Source organism: Balaenoptera borealis (assembly GCF_965194805.1).
Source record: "Balaenoptera borealis genome assembly, chromosome: 12".
Lineage (NCBI taxonomy): Eukaryota > Metazoa > Chordata > Mammalia > Artiodactyla > Balaenopteridae > Balaenoptera > Balaenoptera borealis.
The window spans coordinates 80,989,345-81,014,800 of record NC_138869.1 but is presented as its reverse complement, the minus strand read 5'-3'; the positions used below and the strand labels follow the sequence as shown (position 1 = coordinate 81,014,800).

The window sequence follows — 25,456 nt, the reverse complement described above, 5'->3', positions numbered from 1 at the left end:
GTCCCCTGCATTGGCAGGAGGATTCTTAACCACTGCGCCACCAGGAAAGTCCCAAGATTGGCTTTTAAGAGAGATTCTTTTCTCATCTGGAGCAATAGCACAGGGAGGCAAGGCCAAAGATAGAAAAGCTAGAATAAGGAGAACTTTGTAAAGGTCACACACGGGAAGGGGTGGGGGAAACAGGAGTTGCTGCGTGTCTCCACTGACAATACCCAGGAAACGTCAAGTCACCAAAACTTCCCACTTTGTGCTCCATGCTGTACCTGGAAAAAAGCCCTGCAGATAATAGATATTTTTGTAAGTGTAAAATTGAATTGGATTCGATTATTTGACAAGATGAAGATCAGTTTGTTTTACCTCAAATTATCTGCCTCCCATTGTTGCACTGCTTCACTTGCTTACACCAACAGCAGTGTCACTAATTTTTTATTCATTTGGATTTAGTATCTGAGAAAGAAAACATTCAAGGAAGGCTTGAAAAAAGATGATCAGTTATTTACATCCTGGTGCGAACTGGTTTAATCTTAATATGATCGGTTATACTAAGGAAATGGAACTATTGTTGGTGGCAATGAAAAGCAGGAAAAGAGGGGAGTAAGTTTAACTGCTTTGTGCTTAGTGTGGGGGGACAGGGAAGAGGGGTCAAGGATGCTAAATGTCTTGCAATGCACAGGCTGATTTCACAGTGTAGAATGTCCCTCCTCAAACGCATAACATGCCCAGCTGAAGGATGCTGGCCTAGAGTTCTAGGACGAGGCATGGTATTTTTCTAATTTCAGAAACTTACCCACCACTAAGGGTGGGGTGGATTTGCTTTCTTCTGTATCAGTAGATAAGAGAAGTGTCTATTCTCCACCAGAGCAGAAGCTTAGCTTTCTCGCTTGCCTCCCCAGACCTGCTGCCTTATTTCCCTTGAGTGAGACCCCAGCCCCATCATCACAAGCTACAGTGCAGTAGGTGGTAACTCTCATCTAATGGTCAATTTTCTAGCCTCTCCTTTATCAACCTCAGAGCAGCATTGGACACCACTGATCATGGCCTCCACTTGAAACGCTTGTTTCACTTGGCTTTTGGGATGCCACATCCTTCCATTTTTTTTTCTGCCTTCCTGGCTGCGGCTTCTCAGTCTCTTTTGTTGGATCTTCCTTAACTGCCCAGCTTTCTTTTCCAGCTTTATTGAGATTTAATTGACATACAACATTGTATTAGTCTGAGGTGTCAACATAATGATTTGATATACACATATGTTGAAAAATGATTACAGCATTAAGTTTAGTTAACATTCGTCAACTCACAGTTTAATTTTTTTTTTTTTGCGTGAGAGCTTTTTAAGATCTACTCTCTTAGCGACTTTCAAATATGTAACACAGTATTGTTAACTATAGTCACTATGCTGTACATTATAATCCCAGAACTTTTTAATCTTACAGCTGAAAGTTTGCACCTTTTGACCACCTTCACCCATTTCTCCCATTCCCCACTCCCAGCCTCTGGCAACCACCAATCTGTACTCTGTTTCTTTGAGCTTAGTTTTTTTAGATTTCACATGTACTTGAGATCATAATTATGTGTCTTTCTCTGTATCACTTACCTCACTTATCATAATGCCCTCAAGGTCTACCATGTTGCCAAAAATGGGGGATGTTTTTTATGGCTGAATGACATTCCTCTGTGTGTGGATGTGTGTGTATCACATTTTCTTTATCCATTCATCGATGGACACTTAGGTTGCTGGATTGATAGAATTCTCACCTGCCTGACTTGTAGATATTGGATTGCCTCAAGGTTTAATCCAAGGATCTCCTTGGTATTTCTCTATATTCATGCCCTAGATCTCATCTAGTCCCCTGACCATCTATATATTAATGATTCCTAGAATTCTTCTCTAGCCCAGTCTTTTCCCCTGAATTCTGGCTGCACTGTTAGATGTCTATTAAGCATCCCAAATTTAACATGTCCAAAATCAAACTCTCGCTGTCTGCCCATCCATGTAATTCCCCCCAAGACTATTCCTCATCAAGTTTTTCCCAATTCAGTCAGAATCATCACTGTGCATGTGGTTGAGTGGCTCAAAACCTTGGAGTCATCCTTGACTTCTTTCTTTCACAACCCACATCCAATCCAGCAGCAAAATTTTTTGGCTCCACCTTTAGGATATATCTTGTATCTGCCATGTCTCACCATCTCTACCTCTGACCTATTATATTCTACCTGGACAGGCTGTTGCCATGGCCTCCTAATTGGTCCTCCTAATTGTTCCCCCTGCACTCTTCCCAGAGTCATCAGCTCAAGTTACTCTTCTCTCCCCAGTCATTCTGATTACCTCTATCAGGCCTTACACAGCCATACATGACCTGGCTAACCTCTGACATCTTTTCCTACATCTCTTTCTTCCACGCATTATGCTCTAATAACACTGGGCTTTTTGCTGTTATTCCACATGCCAAGCACGTTTCCACCCCTGTCCTGTATAGTTGCTGTGCCCTCAGCCCAGAATATTCTACCCCAAGACATTATCGTGGCTCATATCCTCATCTCATCCAGGTCCCTGCACCAAAGCCACCATCCCAGAGAGGCCTTCCCTGGATATCTTATCAGCATCCCCTTCCCTCTCAGTTCTCTTATCAGTTAAACTTTATAGTACTGTGTTAGGCAAGGTCCAATATTGGGGGGAGGGGGGAGGTCCATACTAAGTGGTCCAAAAGAAGGACTGCAGTGTAAGCAAATAGGCACAAAGTTATCAGAAGAGGCAACACAAGGATTAGGAAGAACAGGAAGCTGCTTTGACCTTTAGAATTTTTTTTTTTTTTTTTAAATTGGCCACGCTGGACGGCTTGTGGGATCTTAACTCCCCAACGAGGGGTTGAACCCGGGCCCTCGGCAGTGAAAACTCCAAGTCCTAACCACTGGACCGCCAGGGAAGCCCCATGACCCTTAGAACTTGAGTACGTGTATCACCAGAGCCCAAGGGCTGCCCTTGGAGGGAGGGTGAGGGGTGGATTCACAAAGTAGCTTATATAGAGAGGAGAGGCAGCCGATATAAAGGGAACATAGCTTTTGTACGATGCACTGCCTGAAACAAGAGAAAGGAGGAGAAATGCTCTGGATTTTCCCTCTCTCTTGCCCTCCAGTCTCCTATTAGTGCCTCCCTTTGGCCAAAACTAGCTGAAAGCCAGAGAACAAGGGACCCTCTGTAATTTCCAGGGGAAAGATTGGGAATGGATCCAAGAGCAGTGAGCAAGTGACCATCACAAGTTCTGATCACTTCTTGACTTGATTGGTATATTCAACTACTTGTCCTTGTTGTTGTTGAATGTCTGTCTTCCCCATGAGAACATAAGCTTCATAAGGAGGTGTATTTTGTCAACTTTGTCCTCTCCTGTATCTCTGGTGCCTAGAACAGTGCCTGGCACACTGCACTGTGAATAGATTCTTATACATAATGAGGGGGTGGTTATTTTTAACTCAAAATAGTTAGAACATGCCCTTCTATCCAAACTATCAATAAAGGTCTTATTTTTCTTCAAAACCTCTTAGCATCTTGAAGCACATGATTATCTCTGACCAAGAGAGAAGACTACACATCTCTTAGAATAAGGGATATTTAGGGAAGGGATGCTAAGGGTTGGGAGAGAGGGCTGTGGATAAAGCCATACCAGGAAGTAGAAAAGGTTTAGACTCACAATGAGTTTGCAGCTCACAAGGGCTATCTTGATTCAGAGAACCAGAGTTTCTAGCACTGCTAAAAGTACACATTTTTCAAACACATTCTCTTTATTATTTACATGGAAACATGTAGGAAGAGAAAATTAACTTAGAATGGAAAGCTTTTTCTGAAGGATTTTATCAAGTAAAAACCTGATTTTGCTTATTTAGGGAAAATTAGGAAAGAAAATAAACACTCCAAAAAATGAGAGCTAAAGCTCTGCTTTTAGGAACATAAATATTCACAAGCAGTATGTCCTGCCTGTGTGCTATGGTTGTCCACACTACAGAGGGCACAGGTTTGAACTGATCAATTCATTATCCTGGGGAGGGTGCTTTGAGTAACTCCAATGGCAGCAAACATCTTGGGCAGGTGAGACAGGAGGTAAATAGCATCTCCTTTGCTAGTCTGTAATATCATAAAGTGAATAGATGGCAAAAGCAAAACACCAAAATATTAGCTAATTAAGCAATATACATATGGCAACATCTGCAACCAGGAACGTCCTAGAGAGAATCGAAGTGCTTTACACATTCAGTAAATATATGTATATGTATAACTGATTCACTTTGTTATACAGCAGAAACTAACACACCATTTTAAAGCAATTATACTCCAATAAAGGTGTTAAAAAAATAAAATAAAATAAAATAAAGAGAGTGAGATGCAAAAAACAAAAAAACAGTATTGGAGGAGTGCTGAGATCTTAATTATCCCGCATTCAGGGCTCACCGCTTCTGGTCAGATGTCATGAATATTGATTAGTTATTAATGAGTTCCTAAAAGCAGCTAAATACAAAAGGATTTATTGAAATGTCAATAGCAGCTTATTTCAGAGTGCCTCCCAAGATATTGGAGACATAAACTTGAGATACTGAACCTGACATTCTCATGCCAAGTCAGAGCCAGGGGCTGTGACGTGTGCAGTAGTCAGTATTCTCCAGAGACACAGAATCAATAAGAAGTATATATATATGAGATTTGCTATAGGAATTGGCTTATGTGATTATGGAGGCTATGTCCCGCTATCTGCTCTCTGCAAGCTGGAGAACCAGGAAAGCCCCCCTTCTCTGCACCCTCTTCCCCCTTGGTGTAATTCAGTCCAAGTCCAAAGGCCCAAGAATTAAGGGGCCAGTGGTGTAAATTCCAGTCTGAGTCTGAAGGCCTGAGAACCAGGAATGCCCATGTCCAAGGGCAGAAGAAGGTAGATGTCTTGGCTTAAACAGAGAGAGTTCTTTGAGTTGGTTATCAAGAGATTGTGACCACCGGTTGACCCTTGAGCTAAATCTGGACAATTGGAGGTTCCTGAGCCCCTCCCTGTGTTTAGAATGTATGTTCCGCCTACCATCTCCATACTAGCAGCCTTTCCAAGGACACAGCCTCGAGAAGGTAAGGTGTCATTGAGATCATCTGGACTGAGTATGTGACTGAACCCAGTTAAGGCCTCTCTATAAACGTTTAAGATTATGATGGGTAGGTGGGGAGATCTACTTGTCTTGCGCCACGCAGGACAAGACTCGTATGTAAGTTCCCTTTCTTATTAAACCTGCCACCTCTCAATCTGGAGTAGCTCTTCTAGCTCTTCTGTCTCTCCCTGCCTTCCATGTACAGGGGCCAGATTGCAAACCAACAGAGTGAACTTTCCCTTCCTCTGCCTTTTTGTTCTATCCTGGCCCTCAGTGGTTTGGATGATGCCTGCCCGCCCTGATGAGGAGCGTCTTCCTCACTCAGTCTACCACCTCAAACACTAATCTCTTCTGGAGACAACCTCGCCGACACACGCAGACATAATGTTTTTCCAGCTCTCTGGGAATCCCTTAATCCAGTCAAGTCGATGCAGAATTACAACCACAGTATGTAATGTCCTAAGGTCATGAAATAGAAGACAAGGAAGGAAGGGACAGATGAAGGGAGGAAGAAAGGAAGGACAAACTTTGCCAAGGAAATCTAAAAAAAAAGTCAAAAAAAAAATAAAGCTGGGAAGAGATGGAAGCATGAAATGGGTTGCAGAAGGAAATTAGAAAAATGGAGAGTGAAGAAAAATGGGATTGTGATGCCTGAGTCCCACCAGCAGTGGGTTGATGGTGTGGGAGGTATAATGGCTGTGGTTGCCTCTTCTGCTGATGTTTTTATTTTTTTTGAAAGTTTTTTTTTAATTTTTATTTTCTATTGGAGTATAGTTGATTTACAATGCTGTGTTAGTTTCAGGCATACAGCAAAGTGATCAGTTACACATACACATATATTGTTCTCGTTCATGCTGATGTCTTTAAACACAGCCATTGTAGGTGTGGCAGAATGAGCCTGTCACTGACAACTCCAGTTGTTTCTGAGCCAAGCAATGCCAGGAATGAGCCACCATGCCTCTGTTTTTATTTGTTTGCTGTTGCTGTTTTCTGAGGTAATCATGGAACAACCCATCTTAAAGAGAAAGATGTCACAAATACTTGGGATCAGAAAACCAGGTGCTGTTTAGTTTCCTTTCTTCTAGCTTCCAGGACCTAGTTTCAAACCAAAGGGCATGCATTGATGGAAAGATGAAGAGGTAGTTGATGAATAAACAAAAACCTAATGAACATAAAAGGCAAAACAGCTCCTTTAAACAAAACAGAATATATACCTCTACCTCCCAACTAAATTCCAAGTGCCTAGCCAAAATTTGGAATGAGTGTGTGTGTGTGTGTGTGTGTGTGTACCTCCTTGCCTGTGCAGTGCACCAGATGTCACCCTGACCTTTCAATGCCTCTTCTAGCCCCACTGTCAAGGTCTCAACAGCTCCCTCCATTCAAAGGAAGAGACCCTCAAAACGAAGGAAGCTGTTGTCTTCTGATGCTATTTCAGAGAATTGAATACCAGGTGAGATCTTACAGACCATCTAGTGCAGAATTCTAGCTGTGAAAACTGGAAGTCAAAAAAGTTAAGTGACTACTTCAGTTCCACTTAGCCGCAACTTCCCCTAGTCGCGGGGGATGCTGACCCTCCCACTGCAGCAGCCATGTCTCCCGTGTGGAGAGATGAGTCACCCCTTATATTCTGAGAAACAGTTTCTACTTTTGTTCTCATGTGATACGTGTGCAAGGCCTCCCGGTGTCGCAAGGCAGCAGACACCAGATCCCAGCAGGGGTAAGATTTAGAGTCCGATAACTCATCTGCATCTCCACTGTTAACCTCTTGACCCAATCAGTTAATTGTTAGTGCTTGCTTATTCATCTGTAAACAGGGGGACTAATATTACTGACTTGCTTCAAAGAGTCCTAGAGGTGAAATAATAGTGAAAATGGCATAATGATTGAGTCTAAACTATAAGCTAATAAATCATCATTAGACAATTGAGGATAACAAAATATTTGTCACCTCACCTACAGTAACTATTTTCTTAGTTTTAAAATCTGGGCCTCCAAACCAAATACTTCATTTTAACACCAGAAAACATTAAAATCTTTAAGTTTTTATTTAATATTAATAATATTTTGAGTATATGATTGTTGCCTTTAATGTAAATGTGTTAAGGAATTGTGCACTGAATTCCTAATGGTTTACAATAGCATCACGTGAGCAAACGTGTTCAATCTCCCCAGTAGGTAGGCATTCAATGCTTATTACTAATGTGCTTCAGATGGTGCGAACAAAATATTTCAGTAAAATATTTCCCTGAGATTACCAAACTGGGATGGTTTTGTAGATCTGTGGTCTCAGGTGTCTGATATGTATTCTCTCTGGTATTTAATCTACTTTCTCACAAGGTCATGGCCTCAACTACAATGATAATTTCTACCTCAAGAAAAGAGTTCACTTCTAGATTTCTTTTGACCATCAGGATTAAAGTAGCATTTGAAATATCCATTAGTGTGAACAAACCATTTAACATAATTTGTGGTTTTAATTTCAGTAAATATATGTTAGCGCCCACTGTATACCAGGCTCCCCGCTAGGTAGTCTGACATTCATTTCGTGTAGCATTCCTAAGCGAGATAGGTTTTTAGAACAAGGGAACCATTATGTCTTTTCTGCTTACATCACTACTATTACTTCATTATTCACATACTGTAATCTTCTCAAACAGATCATTAGCCACCCACGGTTTTACATTCACTGTCAGGAAAAAAGTTATTAAAACGGATATTTCATGAATTGAAGTTAGTAGGGAATGTATGGGTCCTCAGTGGCTGAATTTATAGAACTGTGGCATAATTAGATATGAAAAAAAATATTTGGTGGGCTAAATTTTCATTTCTGGTAGAAACCAGGACATTGTGTTAGGACAATATTGGCAGAAACCATGGTTAGATTTCAACAGCCTGGGTTATTGGAGAGGAGGAGTAATTCTAGCCCAGATTGGGTTGACAAAGAGTGCCATCAGGGAAACTGACCCAGCCCTAGGACAATTTGGGTCATATGTACAATGAGCACCCCCCAAAAAACTGGGGCAGCATCATAATTCTATTCAGTTGATCCATCCACAAGAGTCTACCCATTGCTGGGAACACATAGAACAGTTATCTCTCCTGAAAACATTAGTCAGTGTCCCGGGGTGAGGGATGGGGGGCAGTTAGAATCAGGGCTCCGAGCTCTAAGCAGGAAAAGGAAGACAAAATCCCAACTTACAGGTCATGTCAAATGAGCAAGAGCTGAAGAGTGGGGACGATGCTGGAAGTTGGTTGATGGCCATCAGAGTGTCCAGTGACACCAATACAGTATCTGGACATTTGGGGGGGCATCAGAGTATATGACTCCGGATCCTAATCTGCTTTTAGCCGAGTCTCTCTTTAGGTCTCTCATGCAGGTCTTGTCCTACTTTTGTGGGATGTGGTCCCAAAGAACTTAGTCTTCACAGCCTATGTAGTGATAATCTAGTCTGCTTTGTGTGTGGACTACTCAGAGGCCAACATGAAATCTTGGGCAGTGTTCTACAATATTTCTTTTTTTTTTTTTTTAAGATTTTTTTGATGTGGACCATTTTTAAAGTCTTTATTGAATTTGTTACAATATTGCTTTATGTTTTGGTTTTTTGGCCGAGAGGCATGTGGGATCTTAGCTCCCCGACCAGGGATCGAAGCCGCACCCCCTGCACCGGGAGGTGAAGTCCTAACCACTGGACCACCAGGGAAGTCCCTACAATGTATTTCTGTCTTAAATTCTGACCAGTTTCACGTGTGAGTTATGAGGAATCTGCCCACATAAAGGTTTAAAGAAATCTTTTCTCCAGCTCCTTCTTCTCCAAAATCCTGCCCTCTCTCTAACTGATAGACAGAGGAGCACAGCTGGGGGTGGGAGTCATGGAGTCCAGGTTTCCCCCAGAGTCTTTGCTGACACCACCCTGGCTGCAGGGGCATCGGAGAGCTGCCTGCTCTCTTGCCATGCATGTGCCACTTCTAGGTAGAATGGGAAGTCCAGGCTCCCACTCCATCTCTGCCAGCACCACAGGGGAGTGAGGGGAGAGGGCATGGTTTCTTCAGGATGTTTGGCTGGAGTTAGGTGGATATTGTCAAAAATTTTGCCATCCTGCTGGATCACCCACTTTCTGGTCTTGTCTAGAGGGAGCTGATTATGGGGGATTTTGTTTTTGTCTGTGTCTTTTGGCACTTCTAAATTAAGGGCTTCTCCAGAATCCTGCACCGATCCCAGCACCAAGCCCAGGATGCGTGGGAGGCAAAAAGAAAGCACAGGGAAATCACCCCTGTTGTAATATCCCAAGGTCCCTGGTCAGTATACCATCTTCATTCCACCTTTCAAAGTCTTCTTGTGTTTGCTAGTTGTATTATGTCCAGGGATTTTATAATTATACTTAGCAAGAGATGGAGCAAGAAGTGAGTCTTCTCCATCTTATCTAAAACCAGAAGTCTCACTTCAATAACAGCATTAATTGTTATAATCATTAACAAAACACATTCTTCCCTGTGGCTGTGCTCCTGGGAACCTGAATGAACCTGAATGAATAATAACAAAAATGTTATTTTTGACTCCATGGGGAGGTAAACAGTCTTCTACTGAGAAAAGTTTTCTCAGTTCCAAGCAGTCATTTCCAAAATCCCTTCCTACCAATTCCACTTGGCCAGTAGAAACCTGTAACTGCATCCAAGATTTGAAGGCATGTTTGTTTCAAAGGGTGTTTAAGGGGAAAGAACAAAATACAAACATTATATTGATGTATGCTATTCAACACGGTCCTCCTTTGGAAAACAAAGATGGGGGAAACATGTCAGAGTTGAAATTTTCTCTCTTTCTCAGACTGACATGATTAATATCAGGTTTCTGCATGAGCACTATTATAGCTCAATATATAATAACATAGTAAAACCAACCATAATCTGTAAGTGGGGTCCAAAAATGTCAAGGTCACACTATTATAAAGTTAGTGAAATGATGGGGGTGAGTCTGCTAGGGGAAACTGCCAATCTCCTTGTATCCAAAATTTCCAAAATGAGCCACATCACCACAGGATTTCACCATAGCTGATCATCTCATGCTGATCTCATGTCAAGATTTACATTAAAGGCTTTATCCTGTGTGGAAGATTTCATTATTCTCCTTCTATAAAGGAAGAAATTAGGATTCAGAGAAGTTAAGAAATTTGCCCCATGTCACACAGCCTGAATATGGCAGTGTAAAGAAAGAAAATGAGAGAATTCAGGCTCCAAATACTCGGCTTTCATCAATACTCTATCTTTTCCCTCAAAGATCCATAGACTATGCCCGTAGGCTAATTCAGGCTCCAGCTCTTGGTTATATTAAGGTTTGTATTATACTCTCTTCCTGAGTTGGCTTGTGCTGGGTGAGACTCATCCCACAAGTGGAAGTGACTCCAGCTTGGAGGGCAAGACAAAGAATGGGGCTGGGCACCCCCTCTCACTAGCAGCAGGAAAGCACCCTGAATACTCTTTACTGTGTGCAGTGCCTGCTTTGAAGTGGATTAAATGAAATGTCTTGCGTTTTACTTTGTGTTTTTTAAATTTAATTAACGTTTATTAAACACCTAGTGTGTGAAAGCACTCATGGAGGGGCGGGACCCTCATATAGATCCAAACTGAATTGAGTAACTCTTGGCCACAGGACAGGATACACTTGTCAGGTCCTGGGCTTCTGTAAACTATTTCAACTTTGTTTGGCATACTTGCTTCTCATTCTTGGCTCCCTTCCACACTGTGAGGACAGACACAAGAAACACCTGGCAATGCCGGCATACAGGCCAGCAAGCTGCTAGCACAGGGAGGGGCACAATTGTACTGGCAGACTGTCTGATCATGGTGTGAGGAAGGTCTGGTGGCAAGAAACAGGCTGACTGTTAGCAACAGAGCAACGTAGAAAGGAGCTGAGGTTGGCTCATCAAGTTACTGCAATTAGCGTTTGGGAATAACGAACAAGACAAGAATCCAGAGACATGATTCAGGCCATTCTCTCAACATTTCCCAAGCCTGTCTTATTTGGGAGGTATCGAGAGACTGTGCTCGGCATTGGAAATATAGTGGTGACTAAGATTCTTTCACCAACGAAGCCAGTGGAAATTTTCCTTCCCTTGGTCTCCAGTAGTACTCTTTCAAGCTGTCATAAGAATGTTTCAGAGTTGACTACATGTAACAAGTATTTGTACACTTTTCTCACTCTTCAGAGCTATAGTTTTGTCCAAGGCAGAGACTATGTCCATTTATCGTTACCTCCCCCCAACACAGAACCAAGAATAATATTTTGTTCATAGTAAAAATACAATAAATTGTGAATCAAACTACAGACACCAACTTAGTATAAACCTCTGTCATCATCTGTCTCCTGAGCCACTCACCGCATACCACCTCCTAACTGGTTGCTGGACTATGATTCTTGACTCCCTTCGCTCCATTATCCTCATGGAGCCAGAATTCTGTATCAAAAGCAAAGCTAATCATGCCTTTTTTGCCTTGCATCCTTCAGTGGCTCCCCATTGGACTTACAATAAAATCAAAACTCCTTCACGTGATCTACAAAAGCCCAGTATTTTCCAAGCCACACTGTATCTCCAACCACGTTCCGTGACTCTTTCCTCATGACTCAGCCATTCACATATGTGTGTGTGCATAAAGTGTGTGTGTGTATGTGTGTCTTTTCTTCTTAGTTCTTCTAATTCTCCCTCCAGTTCACCACCTGTGTACATCCTGTTCCTTGTGCATGAAATGCTTCCGCTATCTTTCCCTCCCACTCGTCCTTCAGGGCTCACCTCAAATGGCATTTCTTTTGACCTCCGCTGATATAAAGTATGTCCCTTGTTGTTCTCTCCATTGAACCCAATCCTTTTCTTCATGGCGCTTAGTGCTTTTGTAATTATATATTTACTCGCGTGTTTATTTATTTGATGTCTTTCTAGCTCATTAAATGATAAATGGCATTTGCAAAGAATATTTCTTGAGTGAATGAATGATTTCTCCATTATCCATTATTGAAAGACGAATCTTATTTTCATTTTGTCCCATTTACTAACACCCAGATATAATTCTCTCCACCTTCTGCGAAGTGCATACACTCTACAGAATTGTAGTGAAGAGAAACGGTGGTTTGTGCCCATGCTGTTTTGTACATCCAGAAGCCATCTTCCCTGCTGTAATCCTCCTCCCAGTAGATTCTAAGTCAGAGGTGGGCAAATTGTTTTCTGTAAAGGGCCAGATAAAAAATATTTTCAATTGTGCTAGCCACGCAGTCTCTGTTGCAATGGCTCAGCTCTGCCGTTGTAGGGGGCGAGAAGCCATAGGCAAAAGGTAAATGAATGAGCATATAACTGTGTTCCAATACAATTTATTTCCCAAACAGGAGGAAGCAGCTTTGGGGCGGCAGGCTAGTTTGCCAGCCCCTGCCCTAGGTAATCAGAGCCACAGCTTTAGATGACACATCTGTATTGCCTAGATTCGTGCAAAGACCTCCTAGCTGTACTGATCCTTTTTCCCCTGCACCCTTGCCTTCTATTCTCATCCCAGCAACCAAGGTGATCTTGTTCAGTGGCCTCCCATCTTACTCCACGTAAAAGCCAGAGTCTCCACTGTGATCTGCATGGCTGTATCTGTCCCTCATCTTGATCTCTCTGAGCTCACCTCCCATCCATCCTCCCTGCTCTTGGTCCACTCCAGCCCACACTGGCCTTGGGCTGTTCCTTGCCGATATCGGGCAGATTCCTGACTCAGTGCCTTTGAACTTAATGTTTCCTCTGCCTAGAATACTCTTCTCGTGAAGACATCACAGCTGTTTCTTCACTTCTTTGTGGCCATCTTCCAAAAGTTATCTTTATGGTAAGGTCTTTCTTATTCACTCTCTCTAAAATTTCCCACCTCTACCCCAGACACATATAACTCCCCTTTTTCTGCTTGTTTTCCTGATTGACCAATATATAACACATTATATTTAGTGCTTATTTATCTTAGTTCTTATTATTTGTCTTCTTCACTAGAATTAAGCCCGACGAGAGCAGAGACCACCTCTGTCTTCATCACTGCTGTATCCCTAATGCCTATAATAGTGCTTAGTACATAGTATACACTCAATAAATATATATTGAATAAAAGAATAAGTGAATAAGCAAGTCCTTTTCCTTATAGGAACTTCTGTGCCTGAGCCAAGACACCATCACAAGTAATTTTTTCTTTTCCTTTTAATATTCAAGAAAACAAGTCAAGTTTCCAGTTGAAAAAATTTGTACACATTGGGCTCATCTTTGTACTCAACTTAAGAATGCTTAATAGTTGCATCTTAGCAACTTCTTTTCATCTGAACTGACTCTCTCCACTGACAGGTTAAAACTAGAGGGAGGGGAAAAAGGTTCAAAAGTCAAAAAGAAGTTATACCTTGTGTTTTAATTAAATGCATGTGCAGAAATTGGTTATTGAGAAGTTTTACTTAAATTCTCCGGGTATTTGTGAACGTGCTGACCAGACCCTTAGCCCATGGGTCAAAATAATGCCAGAAAAACTTTTCTTAGAAAGCTCTGAGAACAAGTTATTTTCCTAGCTTTAAACAGAAAGCACTATGTGAACCTGTGTTTCCTTTGTACTTTAGAACAAAGAAAAACATCAAGTTTTTTATAATACGTAAGTGTGCGTGGGTTACTTATGAGCATATGAAATTGACTCAAGGTAAGACATTTGACAATTATACCAACAAAACAGAAAAAGAAAGATTAGAATTTGGATTTATTTATATGTGATTAAAAGGAAATCAGAGTAAAGAAAACTAGCTGACAGTTTTTAAATTGGCTGCTTTGTTTGAAATGGAAGGGAAAACAATTGCTAATTAATCATCAGGGTGAAATCATTGTTGATGCCTCCATTCCTTATCAATCCATACACTCATCGTCTTTCTGTGTTCTGGAAGCGTTTTCTTCATTTCAGCTTTCCCATGTGTTCATTTTCCTGAGCTCTTGTAGTTTCACCTCTGAGTCACATGCAGTGCCTTGAACATAGTAGGTAAACAAGTGCCTGTTACCCTGGATTAAAGTATCTCGAATTCTTATTTAATTATTTCTTAAATATATGCCTTTTTTCAATGAGACTGTAAACCCCTCAAAATAAAAGTTACCTGAACCTTCTTTCTCTAATCTCTAATACCCAGAACAAACTAGTTACTAAAATACCTGTCGAATTTGATGATTTAAAAATAGAAACGTTGATATACAGCAGATATTTAGGAATTAAAGGATTATAATTTTACAGCATTTAAAATGAAGCATTTCAGTAAAGCCTAGTGTTGTAAGAGGAGCCAGACAATATTAATTTATCCAAAATCATACAAGGTATTTGTGTTGTTGCTGTTGTTATTGTTGTTGTTGTTTGTAAAATCTTTAATTCCCTAGTGATTTCACAAGAGTAAGTGAGAAATATGAGTTCAGTTAAGAAAATAACACTTTAACTTTAGTTATTGACTTGCTTATTTTATTTTTTTATTTACTTATTTATTTATTTATGTATTTTTGGCTGCGTTGGGTCTTCGCTGCTACGCGGGGGTTTTCTCTAGTTATGGAGAGCGGGGGCTACTCTTCGTTGCGGTGCGAGGGCTTCTCATCGTGGTGGCTTCTCTTGTGGCCAGAGCACGGGCTCTAGGCTCCTGGGCTTCAGTAGTTGTGGTGCGTAGGCTCCAGAGCACAGGCTCAGTAGTTGTGGCACATGGGCTCAGTAGTTGTGGCTTGCAGGCTCTAGAGCACAGGCTCAGTAGTTGTGGCGCACGGGCTTAGTTGCTCCGCAGCATGTGGTATCTTCCCGGACCAGGGCTCGAACCCGTGTCCCCTGCGTTGAATTCTTATTGGATTCCCATGCTTATTTTATTTTTAAGGCATCAATGGGTTATCTCCATTGAGTTTATCTCAGACCAGTAGCAGATTTAGTTCTAAAAAAAAGAAAGGAAGGAGGGAAGGAGGGAGGACAAAAACCTCTGGTAGGAAGGAGAAAAAAAGAAGCAAGATTTAGAAGATTCAACATGAAGGCTCACTTCTTAGAGTCTAAAGGTAGGATACCAAATAATGATAATGATAATAACCATAATAATAAACAGAGTGATTTGTGAAATACTGAGATTTTATTCTGGTCTAAGAACCAAGCTGTCTGCTCCTTGGAGGGTAAGAATCCTTCAGACATTCCTTCCCTCCCTGTACTTAACCGCTGTACATCTGCAACACACACACCGTCTCTCTCTCTCTCTCTCACACCTGACTTCTCTCATGGGAATACTAAATTGGTTTAAATCATGTGGGAGCATTATAAATACTGTTTGATGATGAGGATAAATTGGTTCAAATCACCTAGGTACTTTCCTAAGTGCTGACTGATGAGGAAGTTTAGATATGCTATAATTTATAAACAAAATGAAGAAGGTTGCCTGGCAAGATATGAGAGGTAGGAACAATTTTTGTACTTAAGAAATATAAAGGGAGGAGAACACTTCCCAAATCATTCTCTGAGGCCAGTATTACCCTGACTCCAAAACCAAAAACATCACAAGGAAAGAAAACTATGGACCAATATTTCTTAGGAGTATAAATGCAAAAAAGTCTTAACAAAATATGAGCAAATCAAATCCAGCAACATATAAATAGGATTATACACCATGACTAAGTGGAATTTATCCCATAAATGCAAGGTTAGTTTAATATCTGAAAATCAGTTAATGTAAAATGCTATATCAATAGGATAAAGGTCAGAAAAGACATGATCATCTCAATAGACATAGAAAAGGCATTTGACAAACCTCAGCACCCTTTTATGATAAAAGACACTCAACCAACTAGTACTAGATGGGAACTTTGTCAACCTGATAGAAAGCATCTGTGAAAAACCCAAACCTAACATAATATTTTTGATGAATGCTTTTCCTTTAAGATTAGGAACATCACAAGGATATCTGCCCTCACCACTTCTATTTAACATTGTACTGGATGTTCTAGCTAGGACAATTAGGCAAGCAAATGAAATAAAAGGCATTCATATTGAAAGGAGGAATTATCTCTATTTGGAGATGACATGATCTCATTACAGAAAATCCTAAGGAATCTACCAAAAAATGGTTGGAACTAATAAAGAAGTCCAGCAATATTGCAGGATCAGTATACAAAAGTCAATTGTACTTCTATACACTAACAATAAACAATCCAAAAATGAAATTAAGAAAACAATTCCATTTATAATAGCATTATAAAGAATAAGATTCTGAGCAATAAATTTACCAAAAGCAATGCAAAATTGTACTCTGAAAACTGCACAACACTATTGAAAAAACTTTAAAAGACCTGAGTAAATGGAAAGACATTCCATGTTCATAGATTAGAAGACTTAACATAAAGCTACAGCAATGAAGATACAGTGGAACTGGCACAAGTATAGACATACAGGTCAATGGAATAGAATTGAGACTCCAGAAATACATTCTTGCATTTATGGTCAATTGATTTTTTGACAAAGATGCCTAGATAATCCAATGGGGAAAAAAATAATATTTTCAACCAATGATACTGGGACAATTAGATATCCACATGAAAAAGAATAAAGTTGGACTTCTTCACACTGTAAGTAAAATTCAACTCAAAATGGATCATAGACCTAAATGAAAGACCTAAAACTATAAATCTCTTAGAAGAAAATGTAGGAGTAACTCTTCATGACCTTGGTTAAGCAAAGCCTTCTTATATATGACACCAAAAGCAAAAGCAACAAAAGATGGATAAATTGGACTTCATCAAAATTAAAAACTTTTGCACTTCAAAAGATTCCATCTAGAAAATGAAAAGACAACTCACAGAATGGGAACTGCAAATAATGGGAAAATATTTGCAAATTATATGTCTGATAAGAGACTTTTATTCAGAATATGTAAAAAAATCTATTACAACTTATTAATAAAAAGACAAATAACCCAATATTAAAAAGAACAAAGGATTTGAACAGATATTTAACCTAAGAAGATAAACAATGTCCAAAAAAGTATGAAAGATGCTCAACATCATTAGTCATTAGAGAAATGCAAACCAAAACCACTACAACACATTGTAGATATCAGGATTGTTAAAATTAAAAAATCAGATTGTAGCAAGGGTTGACAAGTTTGTGGAGGATTGGAGCCCTTCATACATTGCTGGTGGAGTTGTAAAATGGTGCAGCTGCTTTGGAAAACAGTTTGACAGTTCTCAAAAATGCTGAATGTAGGGTTATCATAAGACCCAGCCATTCTACCTACAGGTGTATGTCCAAGAGAAATGAAAACATATGTCCACATAAAAACTTATGCACAGATGTTCATAGCAGTATTATTCATAATAGCCAAAAAGTGGAGACAACTCAAATGTCCATCAACTGATGAATAAATAAAATGTGTATATTCATACACATAGATAATATTCAGCCAAAATAAGGAAAGAAGTACTAATACTTGCTGCAGTATGGATAAACTTTCAAAACATTATGCCAAGTGAAAGAAGCCAATTGCAAAAAACTACATATTGTATAATTTCATTTATTTGAAATGTCTAGGAAATAAACATATACAGAAAGAAAGATTAGTGGTTGCCTAGGACTTAGGGTTTCAGGGGATTGAGCTGAGGAATGAGGAGTGACTGCTAAAGGGGTTTGGAGTTACTTCTGCGGGTGATGAAATGTTCTAAAGTGGATGGTGGTGATAGTTAAATAACTCTTTCATATACTAAAAATCATTGAATTGTACAATTTAAGTGGGTGAATTGTATGGCATGTAACTCAATAAAGTTGTTACATGCAAAAGGAAAGGGCTCACCTTCCATTTCCTTTTTTTCCATTTAAGCTGCAAACCCCATTAGGGTAACATGCAAAATTATTTCAGCAAGTGTTTGATCTCGAAGCTGATTTTCTGTACCCAATAAAATGATTTCAAACTCAAGAGTCTTTAACAGCTTTACGACATTACACCTATGTTGTGTTTATGGAGTGCTGTAGAGTATTCCTCCCTCCACAGCCTTTTCACAAATACCATCCCATTTGGTGGTGGTCAGGGGAAATGTTTGTATTCAATTTGTCAAAAATATTTCCTAATCATCTATAATATTCATAGTACAGTGAAAGCTTGGGTATTTGGAAGAGACAGCAGATGTCACTTTGTGTAGTTGGCAAAATACGTGAAACAACAAGAACAATAGAGGAGCAATAAAAAGGTATTTAACTATATACATTATATAGGAGAAATTCTTGTGAGAATCCCAGATTTGTGGCGTATACAGTATTTTATAGCCCTGCTATGAAGGGGAGATCCTCTTCTAGACCTGTATGTACTTGGATGTTCTGCTTTAGTCTTTTACTTCTTGTCTCTTGTAGGAGCAACTGCTCTTCCACTTATGGATACTCCTAAGCTTCTCCCTGAATGAGGCATGGAAGGGGAAAACTTTGCATTAATTCATTCAAGCCCTTCACTGGATTCTTCTCCAGGGAGAAAGTGATCTCTCTGATTGGAAAAATAGGGAGAATCTGACATCTAGGGGCCCCAAGACCAGTAGCGACCTAAAAAGGAAACATTTCTCTTCTTCCTTTCTTTCTTCCTTCTTTCCTTCCTTCCTTCCTTCTTCCTTCCTTTCTTTCTTTCTTTTTCTTCCTTCCTTCCTTTCTCTCTCTCTCTTTCTCTCTCTCTCTCCTTCTCTCTTTCTCTCTTCCTCTCTTCGTCTTTCTTTCTTTCTTTCTCTCCCTTCCTTTCTTTCTCTTTCTTTCTTTCTTTCTTTCTTTCTTTCTTTTCTTTTCTTTTCTTTCTTTCTTTCTTTCTTCTTCTTTCTTTCCTCTCCTTCCCTGTTCTCACTCCTCTTTATTCCCCTGTGGTGACATGGAGTCTCTCCTCTTGCAAGGGATGCATGTCTTTCCGAAGTGACTTTGCCTTTAATTGGGAGGATGTCTACATCAGTTGGGAGGTAGACGGCTCCGTTATCCTCCCATTGAGTTTTACCATCAGCAAACTGCTAGGTTGCCGTTTAGCTCAGGTCTTTGTGTTTACTCTGTTTACAAGACCCCTTGAAAAGAACCGTGAGTGGTAGCATGTGCTCACTGAACTGACCCTGAATCTCCAGCACCACTGATGAGACCTTCTTTCGCTGATCACATGCTTCCATTCTTCTTCAATGAGGAAGATTCCTTAGCCACTATATATGTTTTACAGTTTTGTCTAATTACTGCATAGAGGAGAAAATTGAGAAGAACAGGGTCAGGTTAAATAGTGGGAATGGTACTCCTTAGGCAGACATTTAAAAACTAGGGGCTTCCCTGGTGGCACAGTGGTTGAGAATCTGCCTGCCAATGCAGGGGACACGGGTTCGAGCCCTGGTCTGGGAAGATCCCACATGCCGCGGAGTGACTAGGCCCGTGAGCCACAATTGCTGAGCCTGTGCGTCTGGAGCCTGTGCTCCACAACAAGAGAGGCCGCGATAGTGAGAGGCCCGCGCACCGCGATGAAGAGTGACCCCCACTTGCTGCAACTAGAGAAAGCCCTCGCACAGAAACGAAGACCCAACACAGCCATAAATAAATAAATAAATATTAAAAAAAAAAACAAACTAATATTAGCTAAAAAGATTCTGGAAGTCACCTAAAATTTTAGATACAGAGTTATGATAGTTAAAATGCAGTTTGCAAAGGTAAAAAGGTTTGTTGTTTATCCATTCTAAACGACAAGGTCCTACTGTATAGCACAGGGAACTATATTCAGTATCCTATGATAAACCATAATGGAAAAGAATATGAAAAAGAATATATGTATATATATAACTGAGTCACTTTGCTGTGCAGCAGTAATTAACACATTGTAATTCAACTATACTTCAATAAAAAATAAAATTAAAAATAAATAAAATTAACTCATTCTTAAGTCAAACTAAAAAAATATAAAGTGCTGTTTTGTAAGGATTCAGTAATAAATAGAAAGAAAACTCCAGCTTTAATATAATGTGTCTATGATGTGCCTTCCCTATACCTAGTACCAGACTGTGCTCTTTCACTGATCATCTCGTAGACGTGTGGAAATCAGTCATCTCAGCCAATTAGCCCTCCTCCTCGCTGGGTTCTGTGCAGTAGAGAATATACACCCGAGGAGCTAAAGGAGAATCAAATTTTCTTCCTTATAAATGGAGGCACGGTATTTCCTAAAGTCCCCAGTAAAGCTGGAATGGAGACCTTATATGGGGCCAGAGCCAATGTAGCGATCCTAAATCTAGATATTTTCCCCTCCTACCTGTAGGAGAACTAGATCTTCAAGGCGTCCCCCGCCCCTAAGATTTCCTTAACAGCCAACTGAATGGAAGTCTGTGGTTTGCCTCACAAATCCAGGTGCTGTCAGAAGAGAGACCAAGGTTAAGAGATAGATAACCTGTCTCCCTTTAGAGCAGTGGCGCCAGGAGCTGTGCCTGCAAGGGATGAGAAAGCTGAGGGCAAGCCCTGACCCTTCTTATTCATCCATTATACAAGTAGTGCAGGAGAGAGCAATGGGGTTCAGCTTATTTACTGTCTTAGAGGAATAGTGGCCAATCCACTGATACATGGTCACGAATGTTATCAGGCTCTCACCATCAGATCAGCCATTCCTAGTGCTTAGAAGAGTGTGGTCAAAGAGAAAAAGGAAAAATGGGAGTGTACTCTCCGGCGCTACCTAATGAGAGTAGAATTGAAGTCTCCTCTTCATGAAAAAAAGAAGTAGGGGGTAAGTATCCCCATTCCAATGTGCTAGAACACCAGAAATCTTGGAAGCTCAGAGGCACATTCCTCAGTTTTACAATAAATATTTACTACGTGCCAAGTACTGCCTTAGGAAAGGGTGATATAGAAATCAAAGCAAGACACAGATACTGCCCTCAAGATCATGGTCTACTCTCTCTGGGGTGAGAGGCTGAAGATTTGGGTTCTGGTCCTGACTACCAAAAGAACTCTGTAAACTCTTCATGTCTCTGCTTCTTCTGAGCCTCTATCTCCTAACCGTAAAATGAGGGGGAAAAGTAATCTGTTCATGAGGCTCACATGCAGTGATGTTCCTCAGGATTCCCTTTGTGCACATCTCCCCCTTAGTGATTTCTTCCTTTGCACCCAGCTTACTTTGTCCACACACATGCATTTTAGGGAAGGATATGAAAAACTCATTCACCCAAAGGAATAAAGAACTGCTATGCTTATAAGGTGGATCTTCCCAGGAGTATTTCCATTTTCATGAAAGACTTACTCAAGTTGAATACTGAAATAATTGGAAATTTCCATGTAGCAACATTTTTTCCTAGCATGACTCTAAAGTGGCAGGCAACTCCACTGACAAATCAGGCCAGTCATGCTGCATGGAGAGCCAGTATAGAAAATCTATGTCTTTTCTTTACATGTATTAGTTTATCCACAGACTTTATAAAGCTATCCAAGAAGTATTCCCAGGATACTCTGCCTCATGAGAGAGAAATGGGTCTTTCCTTTGAGGACCTCCACAGTTGGTGAGGACAGGCTTTGTACAATGCTGACTTGACCACGTGTGTCACAGAAATCACCCCAACAGTCAAGTTAGAAAACAGTCATCGTCTACAACGGTACAGGAGTCAGAAAGAGTGTAACAATCCACAGCATGTAAATATCAATCCTTAACTGTAGTTAAGAGATGATCCCAGGACGTATCATCTGCTACTCCTTATAATGCCTCAATATACTTTTGAGCTTAGCAAGTTTAGGTACAAACATTTTATCACCACTAGACTCAAAAAATATTCCTTTAGAACTTGCTACATTTGTGACACTGCTAGGTACTGAGGGGCAAACAAAAATGAAGACATGGTCCTTGTTTTCAAGGCACTTTCACTGCTACATAGTACTTCTGATGGAATTCAATGCTGATGTCATCAGAGAAACAGTCAAAGTAATGAGATTACTGGCTTGGAGAAGATGGAAGGTACCATGCTTTTTTGTCCAATATTTGAAGTATGGGTATGTGGCAGAATAATGGGCAAAGATTCCAAATGATACAATTAGGAGAAAATTTTGGAAATGTCAGGGAGACTAACTTCAACTCTAAATATGGAAGAACTTCCTGAATTTCAGAAAGTATCTGGGCAGGATATGCACTTGTTGGGCATAGAGGAGGAGTATACCCATCAGGAGGAAAGCTGAGTGTGGTCTCATGTAGCACCATGATTTGCATACTGTAGGTGCTTAATTAATATATGCTGATTAGTTGATGGATTTCTTTGAGAGGCATGCTGTTTTATTAAAGATTTCCATACCAGTGTTAATGTAGTCTACCCCTTGAGAAATCTCAGAAAGTGTCAAAGAGATGATAAATTTTAGAAGCTGCTGACATTCTTTCATCAGCTCTTTATTTAACCCTTCTGGATCCTGAATTGTTGTCAGTTAATTATAGGTGAAAATGTTCTGAAAAGGATAATGTGGAGCTGTTTTGTTTTTTGTTTGTTTGTTTTGGTTTTTTTATTTTGTAATTGCTGAAATAGCCCTACGTTTTCATATGTCTCTAAGAGTTAGAACTTTCAGATGGTCACATGGCCAAAAATCATCCTTCCCAAGGTCCACTTAGCTGTTTCAGAGTCATAGCTATCTGCGAGGGTTTTCATTTGACTCTTTCTTATGATTGTTTCTTGATTAATCTTTGCCTAATGGAAATGGGTGGGACAAAGTCCATGAGAATTCTCAAGACAGAAAAGAGTAAGATTTATCCCAAGAGGGCAATAAGAGTTTCCTACAACTTTCATCCCTTGAAGCTGTGTTTGGTGGCCTGGTGTGTTATCATGATTAACTGTCACTTCTATTGATGCCTTCAAGAGTGAAACACAGCAGTGTGCTGTACTACACTGTAAGCATGTAGCTAAGACTCCAAATGAATGTTCACCCATAAATGAAAAGTGTCGCCTACTATTTATTGAGTTTTTAATATGTGCCAAGGACTGTGGTAAACACTTTATGTGGATTATCTCATTCATTAATGTCAGCAGCACACTATCAGGTAGGGGCTTGCATTTCCTGCTCTGCACATAAGGAAATTGACACGGAGAGGTTGCTATTGAAGGTGTGGGGTAGGAAGTGATGTAGCTGGGGCTTGAACCCAGGGAATTAACACAGGAGCCAGTACTCAGGGCCCCTCTTCCACCCTGCTATCTGCCCAGCCACTGTTCTTGATCCCCTGCCTTTGGGAATTAACATCTAACTTTTTCTGAGATAACTCCCGTTGATTAATTTATGCTGTGTTAAAGCTGTTAAGCTGTGGACCACTGAAAGGGGACAGATTACAGAGAAATATGGTGAGAAGAGGGCCTTTTCATCTGAAAAGGAACTCTGTACTCATCAGGGATGTATTCAAATGACAGCAGTTCTCTCGCTTTGAGAGAACCCTCTAGGAAATGGTGTCCTTGCACCAGCTCCCCAACACTGCCAGGGCTGCTGGAACTCAGCAGGCTGCCCCAAAGCCCTACTGTGCTCTCCTCCTAGAAGGGAGTCTGGTTTGCTCTGTGAGCTGCAGAATAAAATAGTGGCTGAAAAGCTGCTCTTCAGCGTCTTTCCTGCCAGATGAGAACAATTCTATTAGCTTAGCCTGAATAAGAGCACACGTGGAAGAAATGCTGCAATTAGTTGGATCCAGTTGACTAAAGTCTTTTATTAATCAACATTTTTCCACAACGAACTTCTTAAGGACAGAACAGGCAATTTCAAAATAATCATCAGAGAAGAAAACTTTTAAACTTTTCTCTAGGCCTGGTATACATTCAATCCAAACTCCCACATTTCTGCAACTATATAATACTGTTCAATACTAGCTATCATTTGTGGGAACACTAATTGTGTGCCAGGTATTTATATAAAGGGATTCAAGTGTCTGTCTCCTTTAACACAGCAATCCTTTGAAGCAGGAATTTCTGTTTTCTCCATTTTACAGATTGGCAAATCTAGCCATGGAGTCTTTCATTTGCCCAGGGTCACACATCTAATAGATGGAAGCTTAAACCCACAGAACTCAGTTCTTTTTTTTTTTTTTTTTTAATTTTATTTATTTATTTATTTTTGGCTGTGTTGGGTCTTCGTTTCTGTGCGAGGGCTTTCTGTAGTTACGGCAAGCGGAGGCCACTCTTCATTGCGGTGCGCGGGCCTCTCACTGTCGCAGCCTCTCTTGTTGCGGAGCACAGGCTCCAGATGCGCAGGCTCAGTAGTTGTGGCTCACGGGCCCAGTTGCTCCGCGGCATGTGGGATCTTCCCAGACCAGGGCTCGAACCCGTGTCCCCTGCATTGGCAGGCAGATTTTCAACCACTGTGCCACCAGGGAAGCCCCCAGTAACTCAGTTCTTTAACCAATATGCTAAATTGCCTCCTGATTATTGATAAAATGATGTATGATAAAATGATGACTCTGAAGTATATTATTTAATAAATAATAAAAACTAACATTTATTGAGTGCTTCCTGGGTCCCAGGCCTGCTCTAAGCATATTACAACTATTGTATCATTTAATCTTCACATAGCCCATTAAAATGGGTACCTTTTTAATCCCTATTTTCCAGACTAGGAAAGTGAAATACACAGAAGTTAAACCAATTCTCCCCGTACCACACATCACAAAATGATGTGCCAGAACTAGAAGCAAAATGTGTTACTCCAGAGTACATCATTTTAATTGCTACAAATAATGCCTTTTTTCCCTTTTTTTAAGAATTGGATGCAGAAGAGGAATACAAGCCTAATGCATTTTAGAAAGATCTCCAATAAAGCTAATCAACCAATAAAAGCAGAATCAGAAAGGAAGTTCTGGTTGATTAATTTAATGACTTCAAATAATCAGATGATCCAATTCTTGAGCTTCCTGGTTAATTGAGTTTCCACTGATTTCAGGCCATTCTGTTCAGAGAGAATTCTCGTTCATGGGTTGTTAAATTCATCTTCACTGGTAAGAAAGGCAGCAAAACATTCAAGGATGCTCCCAGAAAACTTGCTCTTTGAAGCATTATGCTTTTATCTAGCATTTGTGCTACAACTTTGAAGATTTTCTTTTGAACGATATTTATAAGAAACCAAAACTGTGCATAATTTAAGTTTGCTCTGTAAGATTCCTTCCATTTCAAACGCATTTCTTAATGATTGAATTAGACATTTTAAATGCATTTTAAAAGCATTCTCCAGCTCTTGGTGTTATAGAAATCCTAAGTCATCATCACTTCTACTCTTTGTAGGATAAAAGATCCCCAAAGCTTGTAATTAATGAACCATTAAATTCAGGCATATGGATATGATATGGTTTTCAAATGGGACAAATGGGAGTTATTAAACTTCAAAGCGATGACATTTT

At 40.2% G+C, this 25,456-nt stretch overlaps 1 protein-coding gene across 6 annotated transcripts in view; it reads left to right on the top strand.

Moving 5' to 3' along the window:
- Nucleotides 1–25,456, top strand: part of PTCHD4 (patched domain containing 4) — a gene marked incomplete at its 5' end in the record, with an annotated part of 239,195 nt that overhangs the window by 167,580 nt on the left and 46,159 nt on the right. The window contains one exon of one of the 6 annotated variants that reach the window (XM_082347573.1): nucleotides 6,459–6,641. The exons of the other annotated variants lie outside the window; for them this stretch is intronic. Coding sequence (XP_082203699.1) covers nucleotides 6,459–6,598 — 140 coding nt within the window. The 3' untranslated portion in view covers nucleotides 6,599–6,641. Of the gene's footprint in view, nucleotides 1–6,458; nucleotides 6,642–25,456 lie in introns of those variants that run through there. 6 annotated transcript variants of the gene reach the window in all.